This window comes from Dama dama, chromosome 11, assembly GCF_033118175.1.
Source record: "Dama dama isolate Ldn47 chromosome 11, ASM3311817v1, whole genome shotgun sequence".
NCBI lineage: Eukaryota > Metazoa > Chordata > Mammalia > Artiodactyla > Cervidae > Dama > Dama dama.
In genome coordinates, this window is record NC_083691.1 from 6,437,876 (window position 1) to 6,458,459 (window position 20,584).

Consider the following 20,584-nt stretch of genomic DNA (forward strand, 5'->3'; position numbering starts at 1 on the left):
GACTTAGTTGTTAATGGGAAAAACTTGAACAAGCTGTATTGCTGGTGGGAAGGGGTCAGTTAAACTGGAAAGGGTGGGATGAAAGAGGGGAGGAAGCAGGGGCCGCGGTCACGTGCTCAACTCTACCCCACGCACCCTGTCCCCTGCAACTGCTCTCTCATCAGGCAGTGGGAGCCAGACAAACCATTCATATTGTAGTTCTGCAAATACCCGTGTATTACGTGCTTTCAGCACTTATTGAGCCTGGAAGACTAGAGCCCAAGACCTGAATGAGACGCCTGCTACGTGCATAATCGAGAATGGCTGATGCAGAGAGTCAAGCTCAGTTCTGCATGTTCCCACGAGCAGTTTCCTCGGTTTTTATGAAGGTAAGCATCCCTGGCAGCTGGGAAGGACTGGTGTAGGGTGTGGATCCTGCGAGGGGCACGACCCCATAAAACCCGGCCCCCAAACCATGCAGGCAGCTGCACCCCATGTGCAGGGCCGGGTCAGTGTGACGGCTGGATGGATGTTCAGCAGTGCCCGCTGGGCACGCAGCTTGAGCCAGGGACAGCTCGGGTCTGCGGGAAGTCAGCGCTTTCTCACCCCACTTAGTAGCCACGTTGTCGCACAGCCTGAGGGACCGTGCAGCTCTCCACCTGCTGACCTCACGGATTCCGGGCAAGGGCAGAGCGTCCCGAGGAGGCGGCTGCCACACGGAAGCAGCCCACGTGGGCACCGGGAGGACTCCACGGGCTCCTGGGGGTGGTGGGCTGCTGTCGGCCGGCAGATCTGGGTCAGCCCTGTTCAGCCAGCTCATTAGAGAAACCAGAAGGCGGCTCAGACCCACCAGCACGGGCCTTCTTGCCCCTGAGCAGCACCCTGAGGTAGAGAGTCCAGGTAGTGTCTTCTGCAGCCTGTGAGGCTCACGCGCAGTCGAGCTCAGACGGCTGTGATTCTAACCGTGGAGGAGGAAGCCTCCCTCTTCTGATGGAGGGGAGTGGTTCAGCGGCCCCCCAGCCCCCGCCTGCACCCTCCTCCCCTGAGTACCGCTACAACCCCGCCAGGTGGGCCCAGAGACAGGATGCCATCTCACTGCTGTGGGTCCAGCAGGAGCCTGCGTGGGTGGGCACTCAACCCCATGAACTCCTGGGGCAGGTCTCGACCAGGGAGCTGGGCTCTCGAGGTGTGGCCTGGCACCAGCTGAGGCAGCATCACCTAGGAGTTTGTTAGCAATGCAACCTCTTGGGCCTGGAGGAGACCTACTGAATCGGAAGCCCTGGGCCCTCTGGGGGGACTCACGCTTGCTCAAGTCTGAGATGCACTGGGTGAGACAGTCCCCGGGTCCTTCCTGCACCTTCCCTCAGCTGTCCCCTTCCTGCCTCAGCACCCCGTGCTCTTGACAGCCTCACCTGACTCCTAAGCTGTCCCTTCTCCTCAGGCTTCATTCCACAGATACCCCTGATAATCCAAGGCCTGGGTAGAGTCAGGAAGGGGCTGCGGGCGAGGCATGGCCAGTAACTAGAAAATCTGGGCCAGAGGACAAGGACCCAAAGCCTTCGTTCCGAACTTCTGTGAGACAGTGAACAGAGGATCATTTGAACGTCACTGTCAGCACAGCAGCAGTGCCTGAGGCCCGTGACTTTACCTTCATTACCCCAAGGTCGGAGTCAGGAGACCCGGGTTCTCCTCTCAGCTCCGACACTCAGCGGGTGGGTGAGGTGGAAGGTGGGACACAACCATGTCCAGGCCCCCATTTTTGCAGCTTTAAAGCCAGGAAGCTGAATGGACAAGTCATAGACATCTCCTGCATGGAAGAAACCATACACGCAAGTGGGATCCCACGCATGTGATGTTCCAGGACAGACCAAACCACGGCGCAGACTTCAAAACAGTGGCTGTGGCAGCTGTGGAGAGGGGATGGCGTGGACCAAGGAGGGGACAGGGGCCTTTATGGGGTCGTGGAAATGTTCCATCTCCGTCACGGGAGAGGCTGGAGCTGTTTCTACATGTTACAATTCATCCAACTGGATGTCTGATTTTACTGTATGTAAGTTAAACCTCCATTTAGAACACTTCTGGTAAAATAAAGGGTTTGGGATTAGATGACTTCCAAAAATGCTCTGAGTCTAAAATCTTGGATATCCTCTGATTCTTCTTTTAAAAAAAAAAATTTTTTTTTTAATTTGGGGCTAAACTGGGTCATTACTGCTGCATGTGAGCTTTTTCGAGCTGTGGCAAGCGGAGGCTACGCCTCATTGCAGTACCAGGCTTCTCACTGCAGTGGCTTCTCTGGTTGCCGAGTGCCGGCCCTAGGTGTGCGGGCTTCAGTAACTGCAGCTTGAGGACCCTAGAGTGCAGGCTCAGTAGCTGTGGCCCCTGGGCTTAGCTGCCCCCAGGCACGTGGAATCTTCCCAGACCAGGGATGGAACCTGGGTCCCCTGCCACTGGCAGGCGGATTCTTAACCACTGGACCACCGGGGCAGTCCGGATTGTTTGGATTCTGATGTGGGGTAACCAGCCTTGAAAGGAGGCAGAACTAAGCCTGTCGGAATGCGGGCTCTGCCCCAGGTCTCCGGCACCATCACCCCTCCAGGGGCAGCAATGCCCAGGCCCTGGCTCAGAAGGCACCCCCGCCCCTGTGGAGGCAGGACCCTCGTCAATGACAGCTGCTCTTCCGTCTGTTCTGAGACATGGCCTCTGGGGTTGCAGCCACATCTTGAGTTTCAGCAGCAGCTGCACAGATCTGCTAAGATACAGTAACTTCTCTAGTAGGTGTCACTATTGTCAGCGGGAGCGAGTGGGAGGCATTCACTAATTTAATGAACAAAAAACCACAAAGAAAAAAATGGTAAGAGGGAGGTGGAGAGACAGCAGTCAGGAGTCGGCGACTCGCTTGGATCACAAACATACATTTCCGCCATAGAATCTTTATTTTACATGTTCGCATCACAGCAAGAGAATCCATCCTCTACATTACCCTGATTGGAACCCCCACCCGTTATATGTTTACATAAATACTCTTCATGATCATCAGCATTTAAAAAGAAAAAAAAATACTGACAACGCCCTCTGCATCCCAAACTAACCTGGAAAGCAAAAAATATTTACAGACATTTTCTCCCCCAAATGAAACTTATTTTCTGGATTGGATGTGTCTGAGTTCTTTTGAGGTCACATGACCAGGCAAATCCAATTTTACGATCTGCAGAAGCTGCTTAAGGCGTCAAGAAACCCCCTTGTGTGGACAGGATTTTTGGATCCTTTTGTAATGAGTGTCTTAAATGCTAAGAAGGCTGACGGCTGGCTCCCTGACTGATCTGTCTGCCCACCACCACACCTCAGACCCTGCCTCAAGACAAGCTTGCTGTCTTGGGAGTGAGCTAAATTCTCTGTCTGACCTTGACCTTTACTGACTTCATCGGGGACCCCCTTCCCAAATGGCTGGAAGCCCAAAGGTCCCTGGTGTGACAACAAGCGAATCCTGACTCCGGCACCTCCCTGTCCCTCCCCTGGCTGCATTCTTCGCACAGCCCCGCAAGGGAGGTGCGTGTCCACGTCCCAGAAACACTATCTTTGAGGCACACACCGGGCAGAGTGGGCAGGTGCATCGCCAGGTGACAGGAGAGGCCCCAGGGGAAGCTGGAGAGTGTCCGGCTTGCCAATCAATAACTGCGTTCCAGGTGGAGGTGACAAGGACTAGCATCAACTCGGGCGAAGCTCTGAAGACCTCCTGCGCGAAAACACCCAGCAGAAAAGCGGGGGAAAGGGGCAGATCTTCTACAAAGTCTGCTGTGATTTGTTTCTGGTACATCAAGAAGGATCAAGACAAAATCTAACTTAACTTTTTCAGTGGGGAAGCCATTAATTTACTGAATTCTTAAGAAGAAAAAAAAAAGCCACAGGCCACAGGCACCCTGGACTCAGCCAATTCTGAATCTGCTCAAGGTTGGGGCGGGTCAGGGAAGCAAGGGTGAGGCGGGGTGTGGGGCAGGAGGAGGGGTGGGCAAGGACCCAGGTCCTCTGAAGTTCAGCTGCCGGGCAGCAGGAAGCACCAACGGCCCCAGCGCTCTGTGGGGTGCAGGGGGCAAACTGTCTCAGGTCCCGGAAGGCAATGCTCCAGGACCGGGGAGACAGTCAGAGCCACTCACAGTGAAAACCAGCATCTCTGACATGGCTCCTTGGTCAGTGAGGACTAAAACAAGACATCTGTTTCCACGTGGGGGCAGAACATCACACACAGTCGAAAGAGATCATATGTGCTCTTGGGATAAAATTCTCCTGAGCTTGGAAAATACATCCTTCTCACAGCTGCTGGCAGAAAATGATGCAATGCACCAAGGGCTTCAGCCTGTGTTCCCAGGCTGAGCCCACGTGGAACTGAGAGCCTGGCCAAAAGGGGGGGAGGGGAGAGGGTCAGCAGGGAGGGGTGGCGGGGGAGAGGGCTGTGGGTCGTGGGGAGGTCCCAAAAAGGGAGCAGACCCCTTGCCCTGACAGCCCTATGGAGCAGCATTATGAAGAGACTGGGTGCTGCCTTTGCTGGCTGGATATGTCCAAGGGAAAAAAAAAACAAACCTGTAAATTTTACTCTAGAGTGGTTTCTGGAAAGAAAAGCGGCTCAGGCTATGATCTGAGAAACCGTCTTTTACACTTGAGCAAGCTTCTCCTCACCAGAGAATGAGCCCCCAGGTGTCTTCAGGAGACGCACTGCTGCTGAAATGTTACAACACCGAGGGGCGGAGAAATAGGCTAATGGAGTCTTTGGCCACCGTTCAGAGCCGGGATTAATAGATCGATGATTTCAAAAAATAAAAATAAAAGTGGGAGAGATCGGTGATTGTTCTTACTGTCCAAGAAGTAATTTTCTAGCAGAATACAGACTTTATTCAAGGAAAGCGGACCCTTTACCTCCTAAACTCTCACAGCCAGTGGCTTCCGGTCCACGGCCGGTTTCTCAGAGAGGCAAGGGTGTTTCTCGCAGGCAGATTCAGGGAGCCGGGGCAGAAAGCGAAGCTATAAATACCACTGATCACTCCTGACACGCACAATCCTCTCTGCCCGATCCCTCCAACACTGAGAGGGAGGGCTTCACCGCTCCGACAGCGCCCAGCACGGGCCGCGCAGGCTCTGACCGTGAGGCTGCAGGGAGCGGCTGTCAGCTGGGGAGAACGCCTGGCTTTGGACCCCAACCCCTCATCCTCACTCCAGGGTGAGGGCTGAACGCTGCTCACAGCCATTCAGGTGACAGAGGGAGAGCCACACTTTTATGGAACAGGATGAGGAGCTTAAATAATTTTGAAAACGCTTGAACTACCACCACCTTGTTTTCCCAGTCCGAGACTGGGGTTTTGATCTTTCTTCATCATAGGCCTGACTTCAAACCTTCTTCCCAGTTATAACACAGGAGGTGGGCAGAAGGCCCACTTGTTAGGAAGGCCACGGCCTGACTTTTACTTCAGATCCACCACCTTCTCTCACCCATACCGTCCTGCTCCCGAAGGGTCAGGACTGCACAGCTGCAGCCTGCTCAGCCCTTCCGCAAGCCCAGGGGCGCCCAGCGCGGGGGACACGGGGTGAAGATGGTCCAGCCTGGGGGCTCCCGCCCTCCTGTGCCTGCGGGGGCCAGGCCCTGCCCACACGCACACCCTCATCTGCACGCACTTTCTTCCCTGCTTCCAGGCCATGAACTGAAGACAGCGCCTCAGGGTGGCGGGGGTGGGGTGGGGGGAGGAGGGGGTGTCCCTCAAACCTTTGGTTCCTGCCAAGAAGTCTATGGCCTCATCAAAGACAGCGGCTCGCAGGACAAACGGCAAACGCGCCCTTCGGATGGGAGCACTGGAGGGGGTTTTGGCCACGGCAGGAGACACATTCCTGAGGCGCGGGGATGGCGTCTACACAGGAGTCTGGAAAAATGCCCCCGTTCTCCAGGCTGCTTCCTTCTCCTGTCACACGGCTCCGAGTTAACTCAAAAAGAAAAGTCCCTTAGATAATACTCAGGGCATTTTTCCTGGCTCCTGAAGACAGGAGAACACACGAACCTCCCCGCAAATATCTGTGGAAAGGTGAGGGGCAGGGCCTGGCCAGGGGCTCGCTCCTCTCCACGCTGGGCCGGGCCCGAGCCCCGCGGAGCTTGTGCCAGGAGAGCACGGGGGGATGTCAAAGAGCGCACAAGGGACACGGGCTTCCTCGTGGCCAGCCGGGACGCGGCCGGGGCGCGGGCAAGGCAAAACCACAGCTTTCTCAGTAGAGACGCCTCGGGCTCCTAAACCGGGGCTGCTGAGCGGCACCCCTAAATCCTGTGGCTTCTCATCGACCCTTCCAGGCCAGCAGTCTGAGGACCACCCCAGCCGCCATCACCGTCTGGCACTCAGGAGAAGAGGGAGGGCTCAGACTTCTGACACACACACGGGCGCTGGGAGCCACCCGCCTGGCCAGCACCCCGTGTTCCCGACACGCTGTCTCAGCCCCCGTCTCGGGCCCCTGCAGCCGAAGCCTTAGTGGGAGGTGACCGGCCAGTCCTGCTATGCCCCGGGTCATGGTGGACCCTCTGGGCTCGCCCCGTTATCCAAAGGCCTCGGCTCCGAGCAGAGCGGCAGTGCCGTTCCCGCCCGTGCTCAGCTCCATGCTCTGCAAGTTTGGAAGAGAACCTGAGATTCCTGAAAGGGGCTCCCCAGCCCCAGAGTCAGAGAGTAAAACCACCAGTGACACTCTTCTTCTTCACATGCCTGCTCCTGGAATACAGGGACGAGGTCCACGCCACTCCTCTGCTCGCGAGTGCCACCTGGCTCACAGGGAAAGCGTTCTTGGACTGAAGGGTCTGCTTCACCAGGACCCTTCTGCCCCAAGCTGCTCCTGAAGGAAAGTCCTTCCCATTGCCCCTCTTCTGACCACACAGAACAGGGGCAGCTTTGAGAGGAGCGGCCAGGGCCGCCAGGGACGGCGCTACCCGGGGCTGCCGGGGAAGCCAGAGCTTCAGGGAAATCCTCCCAGAGGTGGCTTTTCGAGCTAAGAACACACTTCTGTCCGTCCATCAGGCAGGAAACCGTTTGCCACCAGCAGGGCCCTGATGGACGGTGACATCGCAGCCCCTGGACAGCCACTGCCCCTGGTCACTTTCAGAATTTGGGACGAAGGTCTGGGGCGACACTCGGGGCCAGGAACCCCGGGGCAGGCTCCTCATGCTACACTGAGTCTCGACTTTCTTTGTAAAATAACCTCATCCGTTTTCTCCCCGAAGATGCAGTGACATTTGCCCCCCCAGCCCCGGCCTTCTCTGTGAGTCCCCGAGCTCCCTCTCGACAGCAGCTCACCTCCTGAAGCCCCTCCCCAGGCCCGCGGGGTCCCCATCCGCCAGCACTCCCTGCTACACACTGGGTCACAACTGCGTCTACCTGAAGAGCTCCCCGATTAAAAAGCGGAAATAGAAATTAAAAACAAAGGCTTCCTTTCCCCTGCCTCCTCTTACACTCCCTCCCCGCCACTCCCTCCTGAAGGGGAATGCGGGCTGCCTGTCACCAGCGCGCACCCGGCGTCCAGAAAAGAGTGAGAAGTTGGGTCTCCGTGGCGCTCGGCTCCAGCCGCGTGCTCTGCGGTGTCGCCGTCGCGAGGGGCCGACGCTCCCGCTGACCAACCGGACTGCGAATAAATTAAAGTCTCTGCCAGCGCCCCTCCGAGCCGCTCCTCACGCGCTGCCTTCCCAGTCGCCCTGCGGCTCCACCGAGCCGTTGGTCACCTTCTTGACTTTCTTCATACTCTCCATCACCCCTGACGTCGTCACTCTGAGTGAGGGAAAAAAACAAAAATGAGGAAAACCTCACTCTTCTGAGTAAAAGGCTGTCCTCACTGCAGCCCAGTGGCAACCAGGGGTACGGGGCGTTGGCTCTGAAGTCGGACAGACCCGGGTTCTAATCCTGGCCCGCTCGACGCGAGCTGAGCTGTGTGAGCGTGCCCGGTCACGTGACCCCCTCTTGTGCCGCAGGATAAACATGATCCCGACTTCCCAGAACTGTCGTGACGGGCACCGAGGCGCTCCGCCGTGCTGAGTCACGGCGTGTCAGCTGTTAGCACAGCCAACGTTAATCTCTCTCCCTGTCACAAAGTTCTATGTTTTACATACATATATAAAACTAGTCACAACTATGACACCATTATCTGTGCCATAATTAACATTCTGGGAAAAAAAAGTTAATCAGCTGTAGACCATTTATACTAAACAGCCACAGGGGATCACTTCTGAGACCTGGGACAGAACCACGGGTTTGGAGGAACCTTCTGGGCCCAAAGACTCTTTGACTGTTACAGAGACCGGGAGTGAATCACAACATCCCTTGAGAAGGTGGGGTCCTGGAGAGGACAGCCCCCTGCCTCACAGAGTGGGAGTCAGACAGAGCCTGAGACTTTCTGTGTTCGCGATGCAACCGCGTGGCTGCACCACAGAACACCGAGCAGACACAAGCCCCCCCTGGTCGGCGGAGCCCAGGGGGTTTCCGGGCACCGCAGCGATGCTGTACGCCTCTGTGACGGCGGGTACATGTCTGTCCAAACCTGCAACACCAAGCGTGAGCCCTACTGTAAACTACGGGCTCGGGTTTCAATGCTGAGCCAGTGCAGGTTCATCAGTTGTAAGGAATGGACCCTGTGGAAGGGATGCTGACGATGGAGAAAGCTACACACGTGTGGGGCGGGGGGGGACACAGAGGGAATATCTGCATCCTCTGTTCAATTCTGTTCAACGTTATGAATCTGAAAACGTTCTACAAAAGAGCCTTACAAACAAACACCCTGGCCCAGCATCTCCAAAGTACTCTAAGAAACAGGAGGCACCTATGTACCCCCATCGTGGACCAAGAGGAATTTCCTAACCAGTAAAGTAAAATTCAATCAGCCAACCCAGCACTCTCTCTCCAAGGACCCTTCCTATGCCCCCACCAACACCCAGATCCTGTCACCTACAAACGGCAACTCAGCGGCTCTATACGTGACACACCTAGTGTTTGCCCAGCTGGATCTATACATCAGAGAAACGATTTTACACGGAGTGAGAAGAGAAAACTTTCTCTCCCTTCTTTTCTGCTGTCATGCTGCTGCTGCAACCAAGCCTCGGGGCCGTCCAGGCCTCCCCAGGGCTGGGCTCTTCTCTTGGTTATCTGTTCTTCTGGTAAAGCCAGGACCGGGAGGCGGTTCCTACGGGAACAGAGGGATTCCTGCAGAGGATGCTGGTGAGCGTAAAGAGTTGGTTGTGTGGCTGCCGTACCGTGTTAAGAAAGCCAAGGAGCTCAACACATGCGGACGCTGAAGACTCCAGCATCACAACCCAGGGACGGCTCGGACAGCAGGCTTGGGGCAGCCTTTGCTCCCTTGCTTTCCCTAAGGAAATACTCCTTGCCAGACGGTGGCCCGACTGAGAAAACCACGTTCCCTCTATCATGACAGGCCTGGGGTAAGGACAGAGAGTGATGAAGTTCGAACTGGTGCTCTCAGGGGGCGCAGTGCCCAGCAGAACGGACAGTCTTTCAGGTGGACATGGAGAGCCACCTCAGACATACAGGATGGGAGTGCCAGGACGCAGGCCTGGCGACGGCTCAGGGTGAGGAACCACCTCTACCAGGGTGGGGTGGGGGACGGGAGGATGCTCTGAAGCCTGTGTTGAAAGATGAGGAGCAAGAGCAAGATGCAGGCGGAGGGAGGAGGAAAGGGGAGTTTCTGAAAAGAAACCTAACAGGAAGAGGCGTTTTGTAAAATGTGGTCCCAAACAAGTTACAGCAAAAAATAAATGTATACTTAACTTTGGGCTTCCCAGGTGGCACTAGTGGTATAGAAGCCGCCTGCCAATACAAGAGACGTAAGAGATGCAGGTGTGATCCCTGGGTCAGAAAGATCCCAGGGAGGAAGGCATGGCAACCCACTCCAGTATTCTTATCTGGAAAACCCCATGGACAGAGGAGCCTGGCGGGCTGCAGTCCACAGGGTCGCAAAGAGTCAGACATGACTGAGCGACTTAGCCCACACGCATACTCAACTCCAGATGGACGCTCATTTGTGCCTCTTCAACCAGAGGTCCTTACTCGGATTCTGCTACTTCTAGAAAAGGCAACTCTGGCGGTTCCCCAGCGCTCCCCTCCACTGCCTGTAACAGGGGTTTCTTCCTCTACACAACAGGAAGCTGGTGTTTGGGGCCCAGCAGTAGGCTCTGCTTCCAATCACTATTTCTGCAGAGGAGCCGAACGCATCCCACGCTGCCTGACCTGCCCGCCAGCCTGGCAGAGCCTGCCATGGGCCGAGGCTCAGCCTCTGAACCAGGAAGAGAGACAGGCCGCCTGCGCTGGAGGCCACACACTTCAAAGAGTGGACAGGGAGGAACTCAGCTGCAGGAGCGTCATCAAACACAACTGCTGACCTGGCCCATCAGAGTTCATCAGCTTACAAGCAAATATTCTCAATCACTATTCACTTCTCTAGAAAATGACTGCCCCTTCCCGGAAAACAGGACCCTAGAGTCACATTTAGCCTGTGACTCAGAAAAGCTCTTTTTACAGCCCAGATATAGGTCAAGTCACTGTGCTAGCTGTGAAAAGCCATCAAGTTATCTGATGATGAAGTACATGTGAGGATCATTAGCAGACTTAAAGATGACTTGGATGATTACACTGTCAGACCTGAGCTTCCACCAGCAGGCCCAATGGGAAGTGGGGCCACCCATCCCCAAGGATATCCCCAAGTTCTTGCTGCTCAGTTGCTAGCAGCAGGCTCCAAGGATGCCTCACAGGATGGCAAGTTCTACTTCCCCTGAAAAGAGCAAGCGATGCTTGGCAGATACTGTACAATGCAAAGCCTGGGGCCTGAGCATCCATCTCTTGCACCGACACACAGAGGGCCCACCCCTGGGGCAACAATCTGCTTCTGCTCAGACCACGCTGCTCCCAGTGAGGTGGGGGCAGGGAGGGGAAGGAGGAAAGGGGGTGCTTACACAGATTCCATTTCCAAGTCATCTTCTTCCTGAGAGAGCTGTAGGTAGGGGTTGTCTGAGGCTGGACGGAACTTATACCCCGTGAGAACAAAGAACACCAGCGTGGCCATTTCATCCAGGAGCTGCGAATTTAAAACCACCCCAAAGAAAGGGATTAGAATACTGTTCTCCAGAAAGCACTGGGACCAAACAAACTGTCCGCCCTGCCCCCCGATAACCCACCGCTCACTGGTCAGTCACTCAAACGCCAAGGCTGACTGTTCGGGACCATGTTCCTTAGGGGACTTGCTGAAGCCTTCTGCCTAGAGAGGGCTTCCCTTGTGGCTCAGCTGGTAAAGAATCCACCTGGCATGTGGGAGATTCAATCCCTGCAGGTTCAATCCCTGGACTGGGAAGATCCCCTGGAGAAGGGAAAGGCTACCCTCTCCAGTATTCTGCCCTAGAGAACTCCACTGACTGTACAGTTCATGGGGTCGCAAGGAGTCAGACACGACTGAGTGACTTTCACTTTTGCCCAGAAAGGACATCTGAGGCTCCTGGCTTTAAGTCTTCACTGGCATCTTTAAAGAGCTCTTTATATACATACATTTCCCTACTGTGTCCAAAGCCCCGAGTGAGAGCTTCCAAAAAATAGTCTCTAAGTCATTTGGTGACTGCCCAGTAGTTAAACTAGCTCTAGTATACTGCAAAGATAACTTTATCATTGAAATAATAACAACAATGGGCAAGAAGAAGGGAGGTCTGGATTCTAAGCTATTCTAAGCCCTAAAACTGAAGGATAGGGCCCCATTGCATTGAGGTTTGAATTATACTGGGCAAGGCTTTCTCTGCCTGGGTTTTTCAAGGACTTTTAAAATTGAAAAGTAAATCAATTCCAGATTTCTCATGTAATCCAGCAGCTCTCCTGGACAAACACATCTTAACTGCAGACCAGAAGAGACAGACGGTCTTAGTGGCCAGTGCCAAATAAACCTGGAGCCATCTCAAGTAACCCCGGGACTTCCTGCTCAGACACAAGATCCCTGGCGCTGTCCCCTGAGCACCGTACCTGGTAGAGCCACTTCCACTGGAACGGAACAGCGAGCTTGAGGAGAAATGCGATAATCCTGGTGAAGTATATGTAACATACGATCTAATGAGGAACAGAGACACAAGAATAAAGTCAGTGCAGAAATCACAGCACTACTTTCTTCCAACAGTCTGCTAAGAGGAAAGCAGAGTTGCCTGAAGAAAGTTATTTCACACTTACAGTGCTAATCAATCAGTCAGCAGAGAGAGAAACTCTCTACTACTTGAGAGGATTTCCTCTTTTTCTCTAGGTGACTAAGATATTGATGGATAACAGTCACTCCCATGGACAGGATACTTTGCTCTTAACTCCTGAGTAACCTCCTTCTTACCTAATTCTCATACATTTTTGGTGGTGTTGTTGAGTTGCTAAGTCATGTCCAACTCTTTGTGACCCCATGGACTGCAGCATGTCAAGCTTCCCTTCACTATCTCTTGGAGTTTGCTCAAACTCATGTCCATTGAGTTGGTGATGCCATCCAACCGTTTCATCCTCTGTAGCCCCTTCTCCTTTTGCCCTCAATCTTTCCCAGCATCAGGGTCTTTTCCAATGAGTCAGCTCTTTGCATCAGGTGGCCAAAGTATTGGAGCTTCAGCATCCTTCCTTCCAATGAATACTCAGGGTTGATTTCCTATAGGATTGACTGGTTTGATCTCCTTGCAGTCCAAGTGACTCTCTCAAGAGTCTTCTCCAGCACAATTCAAAAGCATCAATTCTTCGGCGCTCAGCCTTCTTTATGGTCCAACTCTCACATCCATACACGACTACTGGAAAAACCATAGCTTTGACTACATGGACCTTAGTCAACAAAGTAATGTCTCTGCTTTTTAATAAGCTATCTAGGTGTGTCAGATTTCCTTTCAAGGAGTAAGTGTCTTTTAATTTCATGGTTGTAGTCATGGTCCGCAGTGATTTTGGAGCCCAAGAAAATAAAATTCTCATATATAACCAACTGATTTCCAGCCCCAAAGGGTAATAGTTTTTCAGTCCCAGGCTTTGAGAAATGTTTTCCAGCAATAACAGCAAAATAAAACCATATGGGGAAAACACTGGCTTTTAGTCTCTTCAGGAGATCCTGTGAATGTTCGAGGTCCACACTCAGAGGAAGGACCAGTCATTCTAAGTGCCCTAGTGAGGAAGGGCATGACAAGGATTCAACATGCAGACCCACTGGGAGCGGACAGCTCGCTGGCCTGTGCCCAAGGCAGACAGGCTTATGGGGAAGGGACTGTGCAGAGTGACAGTCAGTGCCAAAACCCAGATGAAAACAACTATGAAGCTTTAGTCTGAGAGTAGGGAAGCAAAATTCTAAGAGACTCATAGCTTATACATTCCAGGAAATTATGATCCTAATATTTTATAGCAAGTCCCCCTTCTGGTGGTACACTTATAAGGACTTAGGTGTACACTTCAGTCATGATTTTAGATATGATCCCAATTTTGTAAGCCAATTTTTTCAAAAAGTAAGTTAAAGGAACAGCTATGTATGGCATTTGTCTAGGAAAGAATCTAGAGAAATAATGACTCAACTGTTAACCATAATACCTGGGGGGAGGAGTGAGAACAGGGAAGGAGCAGAAGGTTCAGGGTCATAAATGGCTTTTGCTGTCTATCATCCCACATTTAAAAAGTATCAAGCATGTGTTAGGTTTCTGAGTATTTAAACCCAGATTTAAAACTAAAACTTTGTAGTAAGTAACTCAGATACTTAATTTCCCATGTCTACAGCCACCACTTGGTTTTGTTCAATGAAATCCCCACAGCTCCCGGGAGCCAGTTCATTAGCTCTATTCCTTGAACTGACCTTATTCACAGACTGAGGAATTTTTTACTCACCAAGACGTAGTAATGTCTGAAAAGTTTCAGCTTCGCTAAGTTAATAGCAGCTGGGGAGAAGAGGACAACAACATGAGAGGCTGCTGCTTTTCTCATTTTTAAAGCTTGTCACCAGCAAGCACACTCGCGGTCCAGAGGCCGAGGCTAATGCAGATGGGGGCGCCTCTGTGGTTCTGGACATGAAGCCTGGCAGGGTCTTCCCCCAACTCCAGGAAGGATCTGGGAGTCGTGGGGGCAGCAGGCTGGCGCCCCCAGCTCCAGCAAACCAGCGTTCCTTCCCGTCCCGGGTTCGGGAGCTTTAAACGGCCTTCCTGGGAGGATAGTGACACCACAGAAATCAACAGACACTACAAATTCCAACTCTTCCAACCCGCAAAGCCACCATTAAACATTTCAGCTCTGCCACTGTGGCTACAGGGCTGCAACTCTGCTAGCAATGGTCTCAGGGGACCCTCCAGCTAACTGAGGGAGTAAATCCAATTAACCCATGGGCGTGTATTGCAAATTTCACTTAGGTTTTCACTGTGTCTGGTAACAAAGCCCTTTAAATACGACCTCCCCAGCTCTGTCCTACCTCCAAGACTGCTCAAGGTCAGGGAGCCAGGAACAGCTAACTTCCTGCCACCGCCAACAGCCATGAAATATTGATGACCACAGAGGGTAGCCTGGCTCCCTCTCCGATTAGCGAGCCTTTCATTCATCATCAACCTTCCGGCAGGAGGCGAATTAATTTTGCTTAACAGCATTTAATTACTGGTTCCCTTTAGGAATGGAACTGTGGATGGTAACGGATAGACTTCCCGTGTCTCCCTCCTCTGGCTCATGATTAATGGGGGGGCCGTAGAGCTTAGGTTCCCAAAGAGATTCCTGGAATCCTAAATTAACCTTCAAGGTGATCACCAACTAACAGTATCTGTAAGAACCTGCTCTGAGAAACTGAGTGTGCCGATGAGGTTCAGAAAACCTGGGTAATTCTAACTCCCCAAACTGAGAGGCTCTGACACCCGTGTCTACAGCACGATGGACTCACACACTCATGTAGCACCTGAAGGAGCTAAATGAAGGAGGCAGATAAGCCAAAGCTTTCTTATTGAGCAACCCCTCTGGTGGTCCTGCCAGAGGGACCTGGTTCTCCGTCCTTTTTCATCTACGCTGACTCTGGGCCAGGCCCCAGGGCAGCGGCTTCCGTCCCTCAGGGAAGGAGAGGCGCTGGATCAGGGCGGCCCCCTCACCATGCCCGGCCCAGAGAGACCCGGGCGGTGTGGTGTGGGGTCAGGGACTCCTCCCCGTCTGCAGGACAGGAGACGTTTCACTGAGGACAAGATGCTGAAACCGAGAAGTGACAGATGACTGTGTCACCAGATTTAAAACTCTGCACGTTTGTATAAAGTAGTGTTCCTCCTGTGCGTGCGCGAACCTGCTCACGCTGGTGGCGGTCGAAGAGACGGCCAGCTTGTGCTGCACTCTGCCCCACAAAACCAGGTGGCCTCGGAGACCTGGGGCCCTTCCACACAAGCAAACCCCTCCTACATTTGGACGTTTAATCCTCTTCATTTTGAGTAACTGAGAAAGAATGGCACCAACAATCGGACCATTTACATGACGAAAACACTTTAGAAATCTCTTCTGAATTTTGCTTGCTGAAATAGATCCTGGCAAATGAAACTCCTGCCTTTGCTTCAGCAAGAACCAAAGGAGAGAAGCGGCGCGTTTCTATTCCTGGATTTCAAGGTGCCGTGCCGAGATGTGCATGGTTGCCATGGCCACCCCCAATGAAGGGTTCCCGAGGCAGACCGAGGGGACGGGGGGTGGGGGGGGTGGTCAGGACTCCCAAAGGAGGTGGTGTCCAAGCAGAGGCCTGACTGGGGCTCAGCAGGGAGTGAGAGTGGAGAGGTCAAGCCGAGAGGACGCTTGCAAGGAGCAGGCACCCGGGCCTGGAGGTGCCGGAGAGGCTGGGGGCTCTGCCGGGCGGAGGACAAAACCTGAGACTGAGTCAGACGCAGACCACAAGTGGCCTCCTTGAGGGTGCCGAGGCCCCAGGGAGCCTCTGGAGGGTCTCGAGCAGGGCAGAGCCTGGATCACATCAGCATTTTCGAACAACCTCTTTGGAGAAAGGATGGAAGAATTAAGAATAAGAGCCCGGGGAGTTCCCTGATGGTCCAGTAGTTAAGACTGCTCTTTCACTGCCAGGGTGTGGGCTCAATCCCTGGCCAAGGAACTAAGATCCCAGAAAGCATGCAGTGTGGCTCAAAAAAAAAAAAAAAAAGAGAGAAAGAAAAAGAATCCAACTGAGATCAAACACTTTGAATTTTTGGAGGTTCCTCTAAGCAGCTGGGGGGTCCCTGTCAGTGCAGAGTGGGGAACAAGGTGACCTCGTCTTAGTGGTTTGGAGCAGGGGTGATGTTGAGGATACCAGAGAATTCTTCAGGGGAAGTCTGAAGCCCCCGCCAGCCGCCCCCTTTCACGGGGAAGGAAATCAGGGCAGAGGGAGAGCTGACCGAGGGGAGGCAGGGGGGTTAGGACACTGCGGGTCTCGTGGGGGTGAGAGGAAAGGAGAGGACAGGAAGGCACCATACTGCCACCTCCCTGGGACGTGTGCCACCAGGGCTGCCCATCAGACACCCGAAAGTGAGGCAGGCCAGGAAGAACGCGACAAGTGAGCCTGCACACCCACGTCCAGGCCCCACGGGGAAACGTCAGCATGGGCAATGATACCAGGTCACCCCCAGACATATGCTGCTGCTGCTGCGGCTAAGTCGCTTCAGTTGTGTCCGACTCTGTGTGACCCCACAGATGGCAGCCCACCAGGCTCCCCCGTCCCTGGGATTCTCGAGGCAAGAACACTGGAGTGGGCTGCCATTTCCTTCTCCAATGCATGAAAGTGAAAAGTGAAAGTGAAGTCGCTCAGTCGTGTCTGACTCCTAGCAACCCCACGGACTGCAGCCTACCAGGCTCCTCCGTCCATGGGATTGTCAAGGCAAGAGTACTGGAGTGGGCTGCCACTGCCTTCTCCACCAGACACATGCTAGGATGGATAAGCGGACCTTGGGAACCATCAGTGGGGACGCACAGAGCTCAAGTTTGATCTGGAAACCCCCCGCCACAATGGACGTCACTTCCAGTCACGAGAAAGACATCTGTGTGCAAGACTGCTGCTTGTGGGATCAGGCTGCGAGGTCCCACAAGGGTGTTCTCACCACAGCCCAGGCTGCAAAGGCAGGAATAAAACTCACTTATTGTTGTGAGAAATAAGACTGGCTAACAGCACAGGCGCTGCACATCTGAACACCCTGGGTTCAAATTCCATCTGTGTTGCTTATGGGCTGTGTGATCTCAGGTAAGTGCCTGACTTCTCTGAGCCTCAGTTCCTTCACCTGTAAAACAAGACCACCACCTACCACTGGGGCTGCTGGGGGATGGATGAGGCAGTACGTGGAATCCAAATAGCACACGGGTTTAAGCAGTGGAGGAGCATCTGATGTTAAAGCATTAGGATTATATTAGGATTAAGTTGATCCCTGAACAACACAGATTTGACCTGCTCCGGTCCACGTCAAATATGCGGATTTTTTCCCAATGGTAAGTTTCCAAATGGTAAATGGCACTATTCCCCAATGGTAAATACTACAGTACTACAGGACCTGTGGTGTGTAGGATGTAGGAACAGCAGTGACGGAGGGCCAACTGAAGCTGTCCTCTGATTTTCAACTGCGCGGAGGGTTAGCACCCCCAGCTCCTGTTTTGTTCGAGTGTATGTAGTTTCAGTCCAGGAACGACTGGGCTGCAGTGACCGCCGCCTCTGGCAGGAGCCCAGGCTCTCATAAGTGATCAGAACAAGCAGTGGCCCCGGGCTCTCCTGGCAGCGGGGTGGCCATATGCGCACGCTGAGTCAGCCTGCTGGGCAGGGGGAGGCACCGGCTCCGAGGGGGAGCCTTGCCAGCAGGGTGCAAGGAGCAGTGATGGAGCAGGTCGCAGCCCGGAATCCCAAGCCTCCCTTGGCTCTTCTTCCAGAGAAGCTTTCCCTGCAGCTAAGGACGCTGACAGCCTGCAGCCCGCTGGACCACGGCGGGGCTGGCCTCCCGCAGGACTGCAGGCTCCCCAGGTCTGGGCTATTTCTGACCCACCATGAGAAGCAGCAAATATGGTAAAAGAATGAGTGTGGTGGCAGGAAAAAAACCCCTCGGACAGGAGCCAGGAGACCTGCACTCCGGTCCCTGCACCATCAGAACACCATGCGCCTGTGCCCAGTCTGCACTGCCTTCTCCGGGCATCGGTTGCCTTCACAGGAGAATTTCTTTTCGGTCGGTTACAACTTCTTCCTGGCGATGGCTCTTAACTGGGGTGAGTGCCAGAATCCCCTGGAGGGCTTTACCGACGGACAGACGCCCAGCTTGCCCCTGACTCTTCTGGAACTGGGCCTGGCTGGAAGGTTCTGAAAAGCCTCCCAGGGATTGGGGAAGGACAGGAATGGGAGGCAGGGAAGGGGAGCGGCCCAGCCGCTTCAGGAGCTCCTACAAGGCTGACGGCTTGCGGGTTCCTCTCCCTCCCACTCACGCTCAGGAAAACGGCTGTGACTCTCGTTTCCAGCAGACGCTTTTTACCAATGGAAACAGAACAGGTGCCCACCAAGGCGGGAGGAGCCCGGGCCTCTCACCTGCTTAACAAGACATCCTCTGACGCAGCAGCACGTGAGCAGATGCAACCCATCCAGAGGAAAGGCCACCCCCTCCCTGGACCGTCACCTCACCTGCCCTCTTTACACCACAGGGTCACTCCACAGGCTGGCAAGACGACAGACCGTGCCCTTCCTCCCCAGCGGTCATCCCTGATGGTCCAGAACTGGGACCACGAAAAAAACAACAGGGCTGGTCGTCACAGGGCTTCTCTGGTGGCTCAGATGGTAAAGAATCTGCCTGCCAATGCAGAAAACGCAGCTTCTATCCCTGGGTTGGGAAGATACCCTGGAGGAGGAAACGGTAACCTACTCCAGTATTCTTGCTTGGGAAATCCCATAGACAGAGGGGCCCTGCAGGCTACAGTCCACAGGGTCGCAAAGAGACACGACTGAGTGACTCAACAACAACAAGCTGGTCATCACATCTACTGAGCAGTAACCAGGCACCAGGCCACACACCCTTCAAGCTTCAGTCATCTCGTGTGAGCCTCACAAGAGACTATAAGGGCAGGGGCACTGCCTCCAATGCCTCACATGTGAAGGATTCAGGCCTGTAGGGTTTAGTACATTACCAAAGTCACAGAGCTTGCAAGTGAGGAGGGCACCGCTCAAACCAAAACCCTCTCTCCAAGGACCAACAAGCTTTTCATCCCAACACTTTATGCTGAAAGAAAGGCAATTCACAGCCTTGTAATTCACCAGGAGCCTGGGGACGTGATGGTGGCTTGGAATGCTCATCAATGCCCAGGAGCTGCCAGCGATCCATCCTGAGGGATTAATACCGGATGATCTATGGGACACGCAGAGGCGAAGGCCCACAAGAGTCACCTACAGGTGGAAAATTTCCCGAACAATTCTTTCCCAGAAAGACTTGAGGCTTAAAAACATCCGCCCTACCCATCAGCTTTTCCCTGCTTCCTCCCTGCTGCTTTGGAGGAATTTTGAGTCAAACACAAAAATTACAGAAATGAGTGTGGTGGCAAAGCCGGACCAGCGGGAGACTCGGGCTGACTCACTCTCAACAGTACAGGCTCCAGTCTGCCTCCGCTCCGGACGCGGGCCCACTCTGGGCGGGGGAAAGAGACTCAGAGAGCCAGGCCACTCCTGACCTGGGACCACCCTGCTCCGAAAGTGTCCTTCCTGGGGAGCAATTAGCCCACGGGGTGCCCTCTGGCCTCATTAAGAGACCCCACTAACCTCACAGAGAAGCTATCAGGAAAAAGGGTGGAAAAGGGTCTGCTAAGAAAAGAAAGACTACTAATAGGATGAAATTTTTGACCTTCACGATGTTGAGACTCATGTGAAAAAGTGGTGCAAAATACGTTTCCAAAATCCACTTAAAACATCCCCTCCAGTGACCCAGGAGTGGTCAAAAGTAACTGAAGTGAACACTTAAGAGCCGTGCGCACATCTTCTTATAAGCAAAAGTTTACCTTGAATGACTAGTGAAAAGAAACAAGAATGGCCCGAGAGTGGCTAACGAGGAACCTAACTCTGCGAAGGGCTCTGCTGAGTCAAGCACGTTTCTGCCTCTCTCTTCGCTTCTGCTCTGGAACTACACCAAAGAACCCCCTGCTGGGGGGCTGAGGGGTCCTCAGGGCCGGGCCGTCTCCAGCTCTGCTGCTGTCAGCACTCACCCCGTCACGCCGTCTCCAGCAACCGCTGTGATGAGCTGCGCCGACCAGCATGTCTGGGCCCCACCCTCCCCAGCCCGAGGCTGTGCCCACGGCACGTATTCAGTCCACTGCGGCCAGGAAGATGGATAGACATCCCGCTGCTTGAAGACACAGCCTGGTCAGTAGCGGACAACGTCTTCTCCAGAAGAGAACCTGACCTCCCTGAGAGCTGCAGCGATCGACAAGAGCTGCTTTCAACTGTGTCTGCCTCAAGACCCGGAGTCAAATGCATGCTGATACCCCCCAGACGAAGAACCCAGATCGCTGAGCAGGCCTGCTGGGGGGCCGAGGGAGGGACCCCTCAGGCAATTAGGTCCCCAATGTTTAAAAGGCCTCCTAAAAAACGGGCTTCCCAGGTGGCACAGTGGTAAACAATTCATCTG

General features: G+C 53.8%; 1 protein-coding gene across 1 annotated transcript in view; it reads right to left on the minus strand.

The window, feature by feature from the left end:
- Nucleotides 1–2,889: 2,889 nt before the first annotated feature.
- Nucleotides 2,890–20,584, minus strand: part of GPR107 (G protein-coupled receptor 107) — a 56,724-nt gene continuing 39,029 nt past the window's right edge. Inside the window, exons 15-18 of the mRNA XM_061154408.1 lie at nt 13,851–13,900; nt 11,994–12,077; nt 10,946–11,067; nt 2,890–7,757 (exon numbers count right to left, since the gene is read on the minus strand). Coding sequence (XP_061010391.1) covers nt 7,661–7,757; nt 10,946–11,067; nt 11,994–12,077; nt 13,851–13,900 — 353 coding nt within the window. The 3' untranslated portion in view covers nt 2,890–7,660. The remainder of the gene's footprint in view (nt 7,758–10,945; nt 11,068–11,993; nt 12,078–13,850; nt 13,901–20,584) is intronic.